Below are 17,565 nucleotides of genomic sequence, written 5' to 3'. Positions count from 1 at the left end.
GATAACATAATGGTTATGCAAACTGACTCTCATGCCTGAAGCTCCAAAGTTCCAGGTTCAGTCTCCCCACACCACCATAAACCAGAGCTGAGTAGTGCTCTGATAAAAAATAAAAAAAAAAAAAAAGAAAGAAAGAAAAATAAAACAGAAAAAAGAAAAAAAGGAAAAAAAGGATTACTCTGGCCATCAGTGTGGATTCTAATGGCAATAAAATGTATGACTTTAGGGTTGTGGACATATCAATAGCTCACTTGGAGCTATTGTGTGTAACCAAGTGCAAGCCTGATCCCCACTGAATTGAAGAAAACCTCAGTGCTGTGGTCTCTCTCTCTCTCTCTACCTTTCTATCTGTCTCTTTAAAAAAATATTAAAATATATAAGCAAATAAAATAAATAAATAAATAAGTCCCAGCACTTCTTGCTTGCAATACTACTGCCATTGCGACCAAGCCTTTATTCATATAAACAGGCTGACCTCCCCCCACCCTCACCTCTACTGCATGTCACCTCTCCACATCTGGAGTAGGTACCCAGTTATTTGTTGAATGAAAGGATGAATGAATGTGCCTCATCTTGAGTGGAAACCCCTCACCCTTGCCCTCCCCCAGGGACCCTCCCACCTACACTAAGGGGCACCTCTGCTCACCCCTCTAGGGACAGCTCTGAGGAGGCTTGGAAATTATCACAAGAGTCCACTGAGATTCTAACTCTCTAGCCCACAGCCCAACTCTGCCTGGGTCAGTCCTCAGCACCCTCCCACCCACCCCACCTCCCTCACCCCCCAGTCCCAGTCACCTCCTGTGATCATGTTAGCCTCTGCCTACATCCCTCCCTCAGGCCAGGAAGTAGACAGAGCACCCTGTATGATCACTGCTTTACTCTGAAGACCCATCTGTTCACCAGATGTTACTGATTATCTATGGGGGCTCGGAGAAGTGGGCTGTCCATGTGGCTTGCATAGGGAGAAGAACCTTGTCTACCTCCCTTCTCAGGAAACATCCTTTCTCCTCCCTACAGGGAGTCTGGCATGCCCCTAGCTGTGGAGCTGGGGTTTGAGGGGAGGGCTCTGCCTCACCTGTATGATCTCAGCCTGGGCCTCATCTTTCTCCTGCATGGCCTGCACGGAGGGCAGGGAGAACACACTCTTCACGCATGTGCTCACCATCTCTGTCCTTTCCCGCAACCCCAGGATAGGCTGGGTGTGGCTGGGGAAAGAAAGGAAGCAAAGACAAGCATGAGGGCCAGGATGGGGGCGGGGGTGGGGGGGCTCGGGGTGGGACTGAGGTGTAGGGGAGGAGGGCATGCTGTGGAGAATGATCAGCCCTGCCCTGCAGGTACTGGGGAGGGGACCGGAAGTAGCAGGCCCAGGAAGCAGGGAAAGGCTGGGGAGGGACTCTGGACACCTCAGCTTGGTCAGGGTCTCCATAGCCTGCTGGCGGACGGAACTTAACAGGGAATCGAGCGGCTCCTCCTGAATCTGCCTCTGGACCAGAAATCACCAAGGAACTGCTGAGAGGAGCAGGCCGTGTAGACCACCACGACCCAGCCTGCTCCTCCTGATAGTAGCGGCCTGGATGGAACCCCCACCCCACCCAACTACACACACTCCCTGCCCTGCTCTGCTCACTGTTCACACTTCAGCCTGAGCCCCCCAGTTAAGACCATCAGTTACACTTCACACCCACACAGCTGCACCCCAATTCTCTGACTCAACAAGGGTCCTTGCCACAGCCTCATGGTGACGAGGTCTACCAGAATCATGGGCAAACCCAAAGCAAAAGACAAAATAGTGTTTCTGGGAGGTCTCAGCTGAACTCTTTCAAAAATGTCCTTCTAGAGGACCAAGAAATGCCTCACTTGGATCCTGCACTGCTCTGCCATGTGCGTGAGTCACGTCCCCACCTCATTGGAGGGTGCTTTGGTACTGTGTTTTCTCTCTCCCTCTCTGTTTCTATCAAAGAAGAGGAGGGTGGTCCAGGAGTTGGAGCAGTGGATAAAGTATTAACTCTCAATCATGAGGTCCTGACTTCAATCCCCAGCAGCACATATACCAGAGTGATGTCTGGTTCTTTCTCTCTCTCCTCCTGTCTTTCCTATGAATAAATAAAATTTTTTAAAAAGAGAGAGAGAAGAAGGCAGACAAGGAAAAAGAGAGAAGGAGGATAGATTAAAGGAAAGAAAAAGAAAAAGAAAGTCCTTCTAGCAATATGCCAGACTGGTGCTCTGGCCTGTGCGCCCTCCCCCCCCCCCGACCCCCGCTATTTGAAACTCTCTGTCACATATGAAATAAATACTTTCCTTTGAAAGGTGACACTCTAGGAAGTGGCACAATGGATAAAGTGTTGGACTCTCAAGTATGAGATCCTAAGTCTGAGCCCTGACATCACATGTGCCAAACTGATGCTCTGGTTCTCTCTCCTTCCTTCTAGCATTAATAGGTAAACATTAAAATAATAATAAGAGTGGTAATGAAATATTTTAAAGGTGAAGCTATGGTGGCTGAAGTATACTAACACCTATTTTTTTGTTTTAATACCCTTCTAGGGAAAGAAGAGAGCCCAGCACAAGACTCACATGATAAGATCCCAGACTCAATCCTCAGCACCTCATATGCTAGAATTGAGGGGCTTACAAGTCTCTCTCTCTCTCATAAAAATTAATCAATCCATTAACTAAGCTGATGAATTAAAATGTCCTTCTAGGAGCTAAGGATGTGGTCCCATGTGGTAGAGCAGATATCACATATGTGTGAAGTCCTGGGTTCAATTCCCTGCTGCTCATGAAGCAGTAATAGTATATTAAAATTAAAAATGCCCTAAACATTTCTCACATTTGGTCCAGCACCTGCACATAGCAGATGCTCAGTAAACGCTAGTGCAATGAAGGACAAGACATTTTTCTCTCTTTAGGGGACCCAAAGCTAAATATGATTCTGGAATGCCAGCAGCTATCTCTGCCTCATCTGTTCTGGTGGGTGCCTAAGAAGCAATTGTAATTAGCAAACTGGGAGGAAAACTCAGGGAAACTTCCCACCAGAAAAGATTTCTAAGAACAGAATGTATGGCATAATCACTACTCTCCAATGTGTGAGGGGTAGTCTTAAACTAAGCACTGGATGTGTCCCCCTGACACACCAAGCACACAGGTGTGATCATGATCAAAGCCACCTATCCAGGAGAGAAAGAGTGGAGAGGCTCCAAGAAGCAAGGTGACACAGATAGCAAAGGGTCCAGCCTCTTTATCTTGTCCTCTGTCCATCTCAACTCCTCCACCCCCAGGGGTGGGTTTAAAACTTCATTCCCCCCCTCAAGGGTCCCAAACCCGCCTGTGGACCCCATACCATCATCTTCTTCATCATGGTCTTCTTCTCTCCTTCCACTCCCAGCTGTTCCTGGCTTTCCTTGAGGGTGAGGATATTCCCATCCTGGGGGGCGTGAGGAACAGCAGAGGGCAAAGCCACAAGGTGAGAGCCACACCCAGCATGTCAATGCCCCCCTCCCCCCTTCACTCTCAACACCTCAGCCTCTGCATCAGCTCCAGAGAAGTGAGAAACTACTGGAAAACTTGGGGGTGGGTGAAGATTTGAGACAATCATGGCTGTGGGGGGGAGTATCCAGTATTTGGAGGAAGATTACATACCAGAAACTGTCAGGCACACCCTTCTTACAGTCAACCATGGGCAATGAGGCAGGGGATGATGGGACAGAAAGGGTTCCCACACCTCCAGCTGAAATCTCACTATTAGTAACTCCTGTTAAGGACCTTCTAGCATCTGGCCTTCTTAAGGACATACACTACACTGCCAAGACCTTCTGCTATTGAGAAAGGGACTGCATTAACCAGCACTCAATTCATCCACACATTCTCATTATCTTACAGCAGAAATATAAAGTAAGTAAAAATAACTTCCTATAGTAAAGAAAGCAAAACAAGTGAACCTGTGGACAGCGTGGTGAATTTAAAATGTCACAAGTTCTCTCTCACTCTTTCTGTCAGATGACAAATTTTCTTTGAATCTGACCTTGGAAATTCCATCTACATGTAACTCGGGAGCAGAAGAACCACCCAGCTGAGTCCAGTCAAAATGTAGAATTGTGGGGCGGGGGAGACAGCATAATGGTTATGCATACAGACTCTCATGCCTGAGGTTCCATAATCCCAGGTTCAATCCACCACACCAGCATAAACCAGAGCAGGTGGTAAAACAAACAAACAAACAAATAAATAAATAAATAAAACAAATAAATAAATAAATAATTTTTAATGGTGAGAAACATAACCCTCCCCACCCTTACTGCTTCTGTAGCCAGAGTAAAGTTTTTTTGTTGCAGGAATTCACCACACCTGGCCAGTTTCAGCTAGAAAGACAGACAGACAGACACAGAGAGAGAGAGAGAGAGAAAGAGAGAGAGAGAGAGGGAGAGGGAGAGGGAGAGAAAAAGACGGAGAGGGAGAGAGAGAGAGAAGACACAATAGTTTCCCCTAGTGCCCAGTGCGGTAGTACTCTTACCACAAGCGATGAAACAGTGGTGCAGGTGTCTGTCTCTCTCTCTCTCTGTCTCCCTCTTAATCTCCCCCTCCCAATTTCTCTTTGTCTCTATCCACAATGCATAAAGAGCACTGCTTTGCATGTGATTGACCCAGGTTCAAGCCCAGCCCCCATCTCTCTGAAAGAAGATTTAGTCCTATGGTCTCTTTCACTCTCTGCTTCTTTGTCTAAATAGTAATGATAATTACAATAATTATAATTATAGTTATAATTCTAATTATAATAGACTGAGGGCTGGGGCCTCTGCCTTCATGCCTCCTGGCCTGGGTACATTCCCGGCCTCCAGCCTATCTGCCCACTGATACAATCGTGAGTGACACTGGGGTTACCAGCCTAGCCCCATGGGCCTCACCAAGTCCTGCTGCACTGGCTTGACCAACATCAGGGTCAGATCCATCTGTGCCCTGAAAAGGACCACTCCCAGCCTTGCTGCCCCTTTTAGAAACCCCCTCACAATTCACTTTGATGGTGTAGAAGCGTGTGCTGAGCACCTGTGGTGTGTGAGTTCTGCTCTAGAAGCCAGAAGCATGTCGGTGACTAAGTCAGACACAGCCACCTGAATACAGAATGTGCTCTAGTGAGAGGCTAACCGGAAGTAAACTGAGCTCAGAAGACATCGTGTGACAGAGAGCACCGTGGAGAGAAGCAGAGCTGGGCAGAGATGGGACTCTGGAGTGTGGTCCAGGGGAGGCCCTGGGGATGGACAGGAAACATACCAGGGTCATTTTGCTGTCATCTTCTTTCTTCCCTGACTCCATCACCAGGCGTGAGGTCACTTCCTCAAAGGTTTCTGCATGTTAGAATTTGAACACGGAGAGGGAGGGAGGAGAAACACACAATGTGGGGCTGACAACGACAAGATGGTTCACTTGGACAGGGCAACGCTTTGCCATGAGTACTACCCAGGTTCAAGTCCAGCCCCCAGTGCACTGAGGAAACTTTCAGTGTTGTAGTATATTTTTGTCTATTTCTGTGTCTGCCTTTCTATCTGGAAGAAGAAAAAAATAAAAGTCAACCTGGAGTGGTGGAGCTGCCAGGTGTCTCTCTCCCTTCTCCCCTCTCCCCTCTCCATTTCCCTCTGTCTCTATTCAATAATAAATAAATAAAATTTTGGGGGTCAGGCAGTAGCGCAGCAGGTTAAGCGCACAGTCCTTAAGCTGAGTGCAAGGACCGGCATAAGGATCCCAGTTCGAGCCCCCAGCTCCCCACCTGCAGGGGAGTCGCTTCACAGGCGGTGAAGCAGGTGTGCAGGTGTCTTTCTCTCCCCCTCTCTGTCTTCTCCTCCTCTCTCCATTTCTCTCTGTCCTATCCAACAGCAACGACAGCAATAACAAGAACAATGATAACTATAACAACAATGAAACAACAAGGGTAACAGAAGGGAAAACAAATAAAAATAAAGAATAAAAATCAGTTTGAAAAATAAATAAATAAAATTTTTAAAAAGAAAGTAAACCTCATTAAAAAATCTTCAACAACAACCAAAACCAAAAACAAAACAGAAGACATAGTGTGCTGGGTGGCTTGGGTGGCGGCATAGGCAATAAGCTTAAAGTCTTAAGTTTGGTCCATAGAATTGCATGTGCCAGAAAGAGGTTCTGGTGCATCTCTCTCTCTCTCTCCCTCTCCCTCCCCCTTTCTCTAGACTCTCTCTCTCTCAAATTCAAGTCACTTTATTTTATTATTTAAAAAAGAAAGAAAGAGAATAAGAAAGAAAGAAAGAAAGAAAGAAAGAAAGAAAGAAAGAAAGAAAGAAAGAAAGAAAAAAAGAAAAAAAGAAAGGAAGAGAACTAGGCCAGACAGTGGTGCAGCTGATTAAACACACACAAACTACAGTGCTCAAGGACCAGGGTTCAAGCCCCTGGTCTCCACCTGCAGGGTAAAGTGGTGAAGCAGAGCTGCCAGGTGTCTCTTTCCCTGTCTCTCTCCCTCTCCCCTCTCAATTTCCCTCTGTCTCTATCCAACAATAAATAAACAAAATTTTAAAAAAGAAAGTAAACCTTATTAAAAAATCTTCAACAAGGAGTCAGGCAGTAGCACAGTAGGTTAAGCGCAGGTGGTGCAAAGCACAAGGACTGGAGTAAGGATCCCGGTTTGAGCCCCCAGCTCCCCACCTGCAGGGAAGTCGCTTCACAGGCGGTGAAGCAGGTCTGCAGGTGTCTGTCTTTCTCTCCCCCTCTCTGTCTTCCCCTCCTCTCTCCATTTCTCTCTGTCCTATCCAACAATGATGACATCAATAACAACAATAAAACAAGGGCAACAAAAGGGAATAAATAAATAAATTTAAAAGATCTTCAACAACTCAAGACCAGCTGCAGAGAAAACAATAACATAAATAAACCTATGGGACTGCATGAAACTAAAAAGCGTCTGTACAGAGCTAGGAATCACCAGTAAAACAGAGAGACTCCTTACAGAGTGGGAAAACATCTTTACATACCATATATCAGACAAATACACACAAAATGCACACAAAAATAACCAAAATACACACAAAAAAAATTGAAAAATGGGGAGAGGACAAGAGTAGAGTCTTTACCAAAGAAGAGATACGAAGGACCAACACCCGTGTGTGTGTGGGAGGGGGGATAGATAGCATAATGCTTATGCAAGGAAAAAAAAAAAGGAAATATGATGGAATTAATTTCAGAATGTAAGGCACGGGCTCTCCCATGACCCCAAATGTCTCATACAGGGAGAACCCAGACACTCAGTACTGGCCACCTAAGCTGAAAGTCTGCCTGCCCCACTAGTCAAACTTTGGTTTGGGGTCTAAAATGTATCAGGGAAAGAAAGTAGAAAAAAGAGAGAGAGAGAGAGATGCTCTGAAAAGGAGTTATTGCTAGTTGACATTATTTGGATACAATAAAGTATCACAAAGAAGTCAGAGTCAAGACAGCATAGTGATTATGCAGGAGACTTTCATGCCTTAGGTCCCAGGTTCAATCCCAAGCATCACCATAAGCCAGAGCTGAGCAGTACTCTGTTCTCTGTCTCTCTGTTTCTCTCTCTCTATGTATATATATTTCTATTTGTATCTCTCATTAAAATAAATAAAATATTAAAAAGAGGAGGAGTAGATTCAGAATGGGAGAGGCTAAGCAACTTGTCTCAAGTCACATAGCAAGCAGACTGAGCATGAGGTTGCTTGTGTGCCATCTAAGTGGAAATGAAAAAGAGAATGTTAAAGCAAAGAATTAACTAACCAGTCTATAGGAAGAAGAGAAGCCCCAGATGATAGGAAGCCTGGAAAAACATCCCCACCCCACCCCCCAGTGTTACATGATCTCCCTACAGGTCATAAAACGTCCAAGTCCTGAGGCTAGCCTTTCCCCAGACACAGCTATGCAGGAAGATAACAGTAACTAAGGCATCAGACCCTGAGCACTGGGTACAAGTCCCGCCCCCTTAACCTTGCAGCCTCTGCTTCTGTGGTGACGCTTTCTGCTCTCAGTCCTGAAGTCCCCTGTAGAAGCTGGACCTTCCCTTTGTTCGGGGCCCAGAATTCATTAAGAGCAGGAGCTCCCTCTGTGGCCTGTTAACATTAATAAAGTTCCTCCCTGTTGACTCCATTGGCTTGTCTCTGATTCTCGAACCCGCAGCACCATGAATCAACTGCACATTATCCATTGCACATAGCTGCCTTCTCTCTCTCTGTCTCTCTCTTCCTCCCTTTCTGCCCTGGAAGTCTGAGCACAGAGTCCTCCCAGCTTTACTTGCCGTGGCCCTTGCCCTTCTCACCCTTTGGGATGCTGTGCAAGGCACTCGTGTCCGTGACGTCACAGGTGGGGAAGCCCAGCTGCATACCAGGCACCTGGCCCCAGCTCACCAAGTTCTCGGCCAGGGGCAGAGTGTGGGTGCTGTTGTCCTCAGAGTAGTCACGCTGGCTGCTCAAGGTCAGAGTGGAGGTGTCACTGAAGAGGAGGCTAGAGCCCAGGCTCAGCGTCTCATTGGAGCCCAGAATCAGGGTCATGTAGGAAGAGGGGGAGTAAGCGAAAGTGGGCCTGTGGGCGCTGGAGTGCTGGCTGGCACCCTCAGCATCAGCAGGGGCAGGAGGTATCAGCGTCATGCACGAGGACTGTGTGACAGTCATGTTCATGTCAGCCATGGGCATGCTGTCCGGAGCTCCATTGGTGGCTCCTTTGGAGCTTGTGGTCCAAGTGGTGCCAAAGGTTCCTTTGGAAACAGACCGAGAGATATTCTGGGAGAGGAACGTGATGGACTCGCTTGTGTCCGGGACCAGGGCCCCACAGGCACCTGCAGCCGAACTCAGGTCTAGCTGGGAGATGTTTTTGGAATCCAAGCCCAGCCGCAGGCTGGGGTCTGCATCCGGAGTAAGGTCTGAGGCTGGGATCAGGAGTGCTCTGGATCTGGGCCTGGAGATACGGCAGCCCTGAACCAGGCCTTCTCTTGAACAGGACTTTAAAAATGGGTTGGATTCGGACCTGCAAGGATTGGTGTTACTCTGAGCCAAATCGAAAATCTTGTTTGAGAGGGAGGTGAAGACCTCCTCAGATTTTGATCCAAAGCACCTCCCTGCAGCCAAACCAGGGGCCTCGGGAGAGCTGGGTCTCAGAATGAGGTTCAAGGCTGGGTGTAGGCCCCCCTGTGAACTGGACCTTGAGAGGGGATTTGAATTCAGAGCTAGGACTTCAGCAGAGAGAGAGGTGGTGATCTGGAGGGGGGCTGCAGCCTCAGGCTTGCCCTCACCACATCCAGGGGTGTTGTCAAAGGCCAGGCCAGGGGCCTCCTCAGAGACAGGGCTCTGAGTTGGATTAAGGTCTAGGATGGTAGCAGAAGCTGGATCTGGGGGTGGATTTAAGACAGGAGCCAGGGCTATATCTGGGCCTGACCCAGAGATGATGTCAGAGCCCAGGCCTGGGCCCACAGTGGAGGACTCAGAAGGTGTCATCTTTGAGTCTTCGAGGAGGAGCAGACTAGCCCTCGGACTCAGGGCCATGCCTGGCCTAGAGGTTTCTCAGCACCACAGTGGCCTTCTTTCCAGTAGCTGACTGTTGAGCGCCTTGCAGTGCTCCTGAGAGAGAGAGAGTGGGAATTGAGTCATGCCACACCTACTAAAACCTTCCTGTATCGACCCCCATCCTTGAGGTCAAAGCCCTCAGACACCTTACTACACATCTTTCATTTCCTCGTGCTCTCTCAGATCCAGTCACACCCTTACACCACGGTTTTCCTTCTCTGCCCCCACCCTCTACCCTCTCAGCTCAAGACCCTGCGTAAGTGCAGTGTCCTTGGCTTCAAAATCCCTTCCTAGGGAGCCAAGCAGTGGCGTACCCAGTTAAGTGCTAAGTACCAGTGCAAGGACCGGGATTTGACACCCCCAGCTCCTCACCTGCGGTGGGTCTGCTTCACAAGAAGTGAAGCAAGTCTGCAAGTCTCTTTCTCTCCCTCTCTCCCACTCTTTCTTCCCCTTATCTCTCAATTTCTCTCTGTCCTACCCAATAAAAAGAAAAAATGGCCACCAGGGGCAGTGGATTCATAGTGCCAGCACCGAGCCCCAGCCCCAGCCCCAGCGATAACCCTGGAGACAAAAAAAAACACCTCTTCCCACTCTGTTACTCAAGGAAGTGGTTCAACAGGCAGAGTATGATTTTTGGGCAGCACATATGCCAATGCAGGTGCTCTGGTGTCTCTGTCTGTCTTAATAAGCAATTAAATCGTGTGTGTGTGTGTGTGTGTGTGTGTGTGTGTGTGTATGTGTGTACACGTGTGCCTATGGTCTTACACTTTCACTGCACTGGATTACTTCTTCATTCAGAGAGATGCCAAGGTAAAGAAAGGGAGAGACATCCCAGCACCAGAATATGCCCCAGGGCCATAGCACTTCCCACACAGTGCTAGGGCTCAAACCCAGACATAATGCATGACAAGGCATGTCCCTTAGTGGGCGAGCTATCTCTCTGGCCTAAGTAATTAAACAGGCCGGCAAAATAATTTACTTGAATAGCGTGCTACTTTGCCATGTGTGTGACCCAGGTTCAATCCTAGCTCCCACCACATTGAAAGAAGCCTTGGTACTGTGGTCTCTCTCTGACTCTCCCCACTAGCTAAATAATAATAATAATTAATAAGTAAATAAATAAATTCCCCCTTCTCTGTTGTCCTTTTCCAAGCCCAGTCCCCCCAATAAAATCTTTATTAAGGGGGCCAGGCTGTGGCACACTGGTTAAGCGCATAGTAATGAAGCACGGAGACTGACACAAGGATCCCAGTTGGAGTCCCCAGCTCACCACCTGCTGGGAGGTCACTTCACAAGTGGTGAAGCAGGACTGCAGGTATCTATCTTTCTTCTCCCCTCCCTCTGTCTCCCCTCCTCTCTCGATTTCTCTCTGTCTTATCCAACAACAACAACAGTAATAATAACAACCACAAGAGCAACAAAAAAAAAAAAAAGGAAAAAATAGCCTCCAGGAGCAGTGAGTTTGTAGTGCAGGCACTGAGCCCCAGCGATAACCCTGGGGGCAAAAAAAGGAAAAAAAAAAAAAAAAACGACAAAGTCTTCTCCCCATGATTCGTTGAGTGGCTACACCCTTACTAGAGCTGAGCTCCAGGGTGGCAAGAACTGTGCACACCTTAGTCCTCAGGATACCCCCAGCACGGTGTCGGAAACACAGTAGGAAGGACACAGATACTGGGTAAATGGAAGCCTCTGCAACTGCAGACAGACAGACATAGGGAAGCAGAAGCCTCCTTGCTCAGCCAGCCCCTTAAGTTGTTGGACCCACTCTACCTATGGTAGGCATACATACTAGTTTCCCAAAGCAGCCTCACTGCGCCGTCTGCGGCTCTTAGCAGCGTGCCCACTCGAGGCTATGCAGGCCAGCTGGAGAGCCCAGCAGTCAGTTCAACCCAAAACCTGGCTGTTGACTGCACTCCCAATGCCCCCACCTGCCTCCCCACACCTGGGCCATCCTCAAAGTGGAAACCCTAAGGACAGCTCACCTGCATGCATGGTGTTCTTAAGCAGGAGTGGGTCCCTAGTAAGAGATATAGAAAGAGACCAAGTCAGGCAAAGACTTTTATGTTTGTCTGTTTAATACCATAGTTGACAAAACAGGCATGCATATTTTCTAAGCAAATCTCTTCTGTAGACACACACACACTCCTGGAAGTTAACTGCTATTATTCTACTAGACCTAAGGAAATGGAGGCCGAGGAAGAGGAGGCCACCCACACCACTAGCCTTCCAGGCAGCCAAAGTCACCTCTATATGCCACCTGTCTGCCTAGAACCCTCCATACCCTGCCCCCATCTTCAGGGTAGCTCCCTCACTCTTCAATAAGCCTTTCTGTGCCTAGCCCCAATTCTTCCTTTTTCTTTTTCTTTTTTTTCCCCCATCAAGGTAATCACTGAGGTTCAATGCCTGTACAATGAATCCATCACTCCCAGTGGTCAATATTTTTCTTTTCTTCTTTATCTATTTCATATGAAAAAGAGAAATTAAGAGGGGAGGGGAGACAGAAAAGGAGCGAGAGAGAGAGAGAGAGAGAGAGACCTGCAGCACTGCTTCACTGTTCGTGAAGCTTCTCCCTTGCAGGTGGTGACTGGAGCCTTGAACCTGGAGCTTGGTAATATATGTGCTCTACTGGGTGCACCACTGCCTGCTCCCCCCCCAATTCTTTGTCACCCTTCTTGCCTTTCATACTTCTTCCCTCACTCCATTTCACCATACCATCACCACACTTAATTTCTCCAAGAAGGAACTTCTGTAGAAAACTCAAATAAAAACTTCTGGGCTGGGCCTGGGCCTTCCCTCCCTCAGCCTCATTCCATTGCCAACAGCTCTAGCATTGCCTCTTTAGAGGTTGGCTCAGATGGTAAGAGCATGCCAGGGCCCAACTGGTGAGGTGATGTGAAACCTCCCTGCTCAGTTCTGGCTTAAGCTAGTGCTGGAGATGGGACCTGGGGTCTTCGGTGCTTCTGGCACCATTATACTGTCTCCCCAACCAAATTTCCTCTCCTTAGCCCACAGTATCTGGTTTTCCCACTAGGCAATAAGACACATATAAGAGTTTAAAACAGGGGCCAGGAGAAAGCTCATGCAGTAGCTCACACACAAGGACCCTGGTTCAAACCCTGGCCATCACATGAGAGAAACCTCACAAGCAGCAGAGTAGTGCTGTGGTATCTCTGTGTCCCAGGTTTAATCCCCAGCATCACTATAAGCCAGAGCTGAGCAGTGCTCTGGTAAAAAAAAAAAAAAAAAAAAAAAAATCAAACTGTTGAGGGATCTAAAGTGATTTCTACAAAACACCCAGCACTCAGCAAAAGAAAGATTCTAACCAAGTCCTTTCCACTCACAGATCTCCCTACAGTCCCCTGGAGACCCCTGGGCTCACATTACTCACTGAGGCTACATTTCTTGTTTCTCATTCCTGCCACTCTTAGGTCACTGCTTGAGAGGACAAGTAATAATAATAATAAATTTAAAAAGAAAGAAAATAACTATTGGGCCAGGCAGTGGTGCAGCTGGTTAAGAGCACACACTGTAGTGCACAAGGACCCACGTGCAAGCCCCTGGTCCCCATCTGCAGGGGACACTGCGAGAGTGGCGAAGTAGAGCTATAGATGTCTCTGTATTTACCCCGCTTTACTGCCCCCTCTCAATTTTTCTCTGTATCTAATAATAGATAAATAAATAAAAAGAAAAACTGGGGGATGGGTGGTAGCATACCAGGTTAAGCACACACAGTGTGAAGCGCCACAAGATTCCTGGTTTGAGCCCCCAGCTCCCCACCTGCAGGGGGGTCGCAGGTCTACAGGTGTCTGTTTTTCTCTCCCCCTCTGTCTTCCCTTCCTCTCACAATTTCTCTCTATCTTATCCAACAACAGCAATGAAAAAAAGATGGCCTCCAGGAGCAATGGATTTGTAGTGCAGGCACTAAGTCCCAACAATAACCTTAGAGGCAAAAAGAAAGAAAGAAATAAAAGAAGAAAGGAAGGAAAGAAGAAGGAAGGAAGGAAGGAAGGAAGGGAGGAAGGAAGGAAGGAAGGAAGGAAGGAAGGAAGGAAGGAAGGAAGGAAGGAAGGAAAACTATGAAACTCATGCTGGGGAAGCAGCATAATGGTTATGCAGAAAACTTTCATGCCTGAGGCTCCTAGTTTCCCGGTTCAATCTTCACTCAGCACCACCATAAACCAGAGCTGAGTAGTATTCTGATCCGTTTCACTCTGAACCTCTCTCCATAAAATAAAATAAAATAAAATAAAATAAAATAAAATAAAATAAAATAAAATAAAAATAACAACTACACAGTTCTTGTGATGCCCAGCTAGAAATCATAGCCCTGGGCTCTGGACTCAGGTAGCCCTTGATAAATAGTCTTACCACACCAAATTTGTTAACAGAAATACACACACACATACACACACACACACACACACACACACACACACACACACACAACGGCCCCAAGATCGTGGGAGGAAAAGAATGGGCTGTGCAAAGAGTAATGATCACAGAACCCGGCCCACAAAAATTCATCAATAAGTGTTCATCCTCAGACAGGAGGGCTTAAAAGAAAGACAGTATGTGGCTTCCAGGTTCTCCGCCTCCTCTTCCCGCCTAGCCAGAGGCTATCCTGTCCAGTTCCTGTGTTCCACTCTCCATCCCCTCATGCCCTTCTACCTCCACCCAGCACACTTCAGGACTTAATCCTCTGAACTCTTTCTCCATATGCCTTAAGCTGCTAATGGAAAATTTGGTGTGTTACCTCCACCTGGGGCATCCACATGGTAACAGAAAAGTCAGCTTTCAGCCAAAGGTAGGAAGTTCTAACTGGAATTTCAGCCAGAGGAAGGAGACTTTTACCCAGGGGGTGGGGCAAGGTGGTAACTGCTTTGTGGAGGCTGTGAAGGTTGCCCCCACCCCTGGGACTTTCCCAGAGCCACCTGCAGCTTACCGAGGGCTGCCCCCCACCCCGAGGCAGGCCGGTGTTGTGGGCTTTGTGAGGTCAGCATGATTCTGGAGTTCCAAGCCAGTGAGGCCCCCTGCCTGCTAAGCAGGGAGCAGCCGGGAAGAGTTCTCTCAGAGAAGGATCTAGCTGTGGACGGACCTTCTACCATGCCTGGAGATAACCTCACTCAAATGGGCTCCTGGCCTGGCATTCACGTGTGGGCATAAAGCCCCCTTCACCCTGATTCTGAGCAACACTGCACCATGCAGTGAAATGGAATTCTGTAGATCAAGAGCACAAAGGGCTTTGGACTCAGAGGGATATATTTTCTCCCAGGCTTGATGCCTAGATAACTCCACTATTGGGAAAAGCTACTTTTTTTTTATGATGATGTATTTCATATCTCTTATTATCTTTTATTTATTTATTTATATTTTAGTTATAAAAATGAAACATTGACAAAACCATAGGATAAGAGGGGTACAACTCCACATAATTCCTACCACCAAAACTCTGTATCCCATCCCTTCCCCTCATAACATTCCTATTCTTTAAAAAATATTTATTTTCTTTTGTTGCCCTTGTTTTCTATTGTTGTTGTAGTTGTTATTGATGTCTTCATCGTTGGATAAGACAGAAATGAAGAGAGGAGAAGAAGAAAGAGAGGGGGAGAGAAAGATAGACACCTACAGACCTGCTTTACCACCTCTGAAGCGACTCTCCTGCAGGTGGGGAGCCAGGGGCTCAAACTGGGATCCTTATGCCGGTCCTTGTGCTTTGTGCCACCTGCGCTTAACCCGCTGCGCTACCGCCCAACTCCTAGAATTTCTATTCTTTAACCCTCTGAGAGTATGGACCCAAGGTCATTGTGGGATGCAGAAGGTGGAAGTTCTGGCTTCTGTAATTGCTTCCCCTCTGAACATGGGCGTTGGCAGGCCAATCCATATTCCCAGCCTGCCTCTCTCTTTCCCTAGTGGGGCGGGGTTCTGGGGAAGCTGAACTCCAGGACACATTGGTAGGGATGTCTGTCCAGGGAAGTCTGGTTAGCATCATGCTAGCATCTGGAACCTGACGGCTGAAAAGAGAGTTAAAATATAAAGTCAAACAAATTGTTGACTAATCATGAAACTAACGGCTGGAAAAGTTCATATGAAGAGTTGGGAGGTCTCTGTTCTGTAGATAGCTAGTAGGCATATTTTAGTTATATTTCAAAGGGCCTGTGGCTATACTAGTTTTTTTTTTCCTGAGCCTGAAATCTGAAATGCAGGTGGATCAAGTTATTGTCTGAGGAGATGATGTCATGGCTGGACCAGAGGACCAGAAAGCTGGATCAGGGAAGAGAGTAGCTCCCAAATATGGGAAAGGTGTATAGATATTGTTGGTTGTAAACCCATTGATCTGATGTGATCTGGGCCCATATTCAGCTTAGGAGCCTATGTGACCTCTGCATCCCTGTAGATCTGAGCTCACATTCTGTGGTCATGAGTAGGAACGTTCTAAGCTGCCCCAATATCAGGACCCATCTTCCTCAGGTGGAGCATAGAGTATGTTGAACAGCCTCCTTTCAGAGGATGGAACATTCTCTGCAGTTGTTGATACAAGTTGAGGACAAGGTCCTATGGGGGCCCACAAAGGGGTCTATTTTGTTGTTCCTGATAGAGATGACCAGTAACAATGGAGAGGGATTTATTCAAGGTCTAGGCCCACCATGTAAAAGCCATTTTTTCTTTCTTTCTTCTCTCTTTATTTCTTCCTACCTTCCTTCCTTTCTTTCTTTCTCTATTTCTTTCCTTCCTTCCTTCCTTCCTTCCTTCCTTCCTTTCTTTTTTTTTTTTTTTTCTTTTTCCTCCAGTGGTTATCACTGGGGCTTGGTGCCTGCACTACAAATCCACTGCTCCTGAAAGCCATCTTTTTTCCATTGTTGTTTTTGCTGCTGTTGTTGTTGGATAGGACAGAGAGAAATGGAGAGAAGAAGGGAAGACAGAGAGGGGGAAAGAAAAATAGACACCTGCAGACCTGCTTCACTGCTTGCGGAGTGACCCCCTGCAGGTGGGGAACTAGGGGCTCAAACTGGGATCCTTGCACTTCACACTGCGTACACTTAATTCGGTACATTACCTCCCAGCTCCTTTCTTCTCTCTTCCTTTCTCTCTCTCTCCCTCCCACCTCTCTCCTTTTCTTTCTTTTCCTTTCCTTTTTTTTTTTTTTTTTTTTTTTTGGCCTCCAGGGTTATCGCTGGGTCTCAGTGCCAGCACTATGAATCCACCGCTCCTGGAGGCTATTTTTCCCATTTTGTTGCCCTTATTGTTGTTCTTATTATAGCTATTGTTGTTGGACAGGACAGAGAGAAATCGAGAGAGGAGAGGAAGACAGAGAGGAGGAGAGAAAGACACCTGCAGACCTGCTTCACCATTTGTGAAGCGACCTCCCTGCAGGTGGGGAGCTGGGGGCTCAAACTTGGATCCTTATGTTGGTCATTGCGCTTATGTGTGCTTAACCCACTGCGCTACCACCCAGCCCCCCATTTTTTGTAAAGACACCGGAGACAGACAGAGAAGGAGAGATAGCCACAGCACTGCTCCACTGCTTGTGAAGCATCCCTCACCCTCCCACCCCCCGCAGATGGGGACCAGGGGCTTGAATCCAAGTCTTTGTATGTGGTAATATGTTCTCTACCAAGTGAGCCAGAACCCAAAGCCAGCTTTTTATATATATATAATAAAATTGTGTGGTCCGGGAGGTGGCGCAGTGGCTAAGGCACTAGTCTCTCAAGCATGAGGTCCTGAGTTCGATCCCCGGCAGCACATGTACCAGAGTGATGGCTGGTTCTTTCTCTCCTCCTATCTTTCGCATGAATAAATAAATACATTCTTTTTAAAAAGTCTTTAAAATATATATATATATATATATATATATATATCAAAATTGTTCGGGGGAAACACACTGATAGATTCAGTTGTTTTTATTTATAGAGATTTATTTATTAATATGAGAGAGTTCAGGGGCCAGGTGGTGGCACACCTGGTTAAGCACACCCAGAGTCACTTATCTTTCCCTGACTCCACCCTGCCTCCCCACCCTGGGCACAGAATAGTGAGC

At 47.3% G+C, this 17,565-nt stretch overlaps 1 protein-coding gene across 6 annotated transcripts in view; it reads right to left on the bottom strand.

The window, feature by feature from the left end:
* The window catches only part of MROH7 (maestro heat like repeat family member 7), a 56,154-nt gene extending 41,679 nt beyond the window's left edge, over nt 1-14,475 (bottom strand). For 4 of the 6 annotated variants that reach the window (XM_060206260.1, XM_060206262.1, XM_060206261.1 and 1 more), the window contains exons 1-7: nt 14,284-14,475; nt 11,513-11,547; nt 8,291-9,584; nt 5,266-5,339; nt 3,341-3,424; nt 1,404-1,483; nt 1,076-1,205 (exon numbers count right to left, since the gene is read on the bottom strand). In XM_060206260.1, coding sequence (XP_060062243.1) covers nt 1,076-1,205; nt 1,404-1,483; nt 3,341-3,424; nt 5,266-5,339; nt 8,291-9,509 — 1,587 coding nt within the window. In that variant the 5' untranslated portion in view covers nt 9,510-9,584; nt 11,513-11,547; nt 14,284-14,475. Of the gene's footprint in view, nt 1-1,075; nt 1,206-1,403; nt 1,484-3,340; nt 3,425-5,265; nt 5,340-8,290; nt 9,585-11,512; nt 11,548-14,283 lie in introns of those variants that run through there. The other 2 variants (XM_060206263.1, XM_060206265.1) reach the window with 2 other exon arrangements.
* Nucleotides 14,476-17,565: the final 3,090 nt, after the last annotated feature.

This window comes from Erinaceus europaeus, chromosome 13 (assembly GCF_950295315.1).
Source record: "Erinaceus europaeus chromosome 13, mEriEur2.1, whole genome shotgun sequence".
Classification (NCBI taxonomy): Eukaryota; Metazoa; Chordata; class Mammalia; order Eulipotyphla; family Erinaceidae; genus Erinaceus; species Erinaceus europaeus.
Note: the sequence above shows the minus strand (reverse complement) of the source record. Positions and strands in the feature narration are given on the sequence as shown.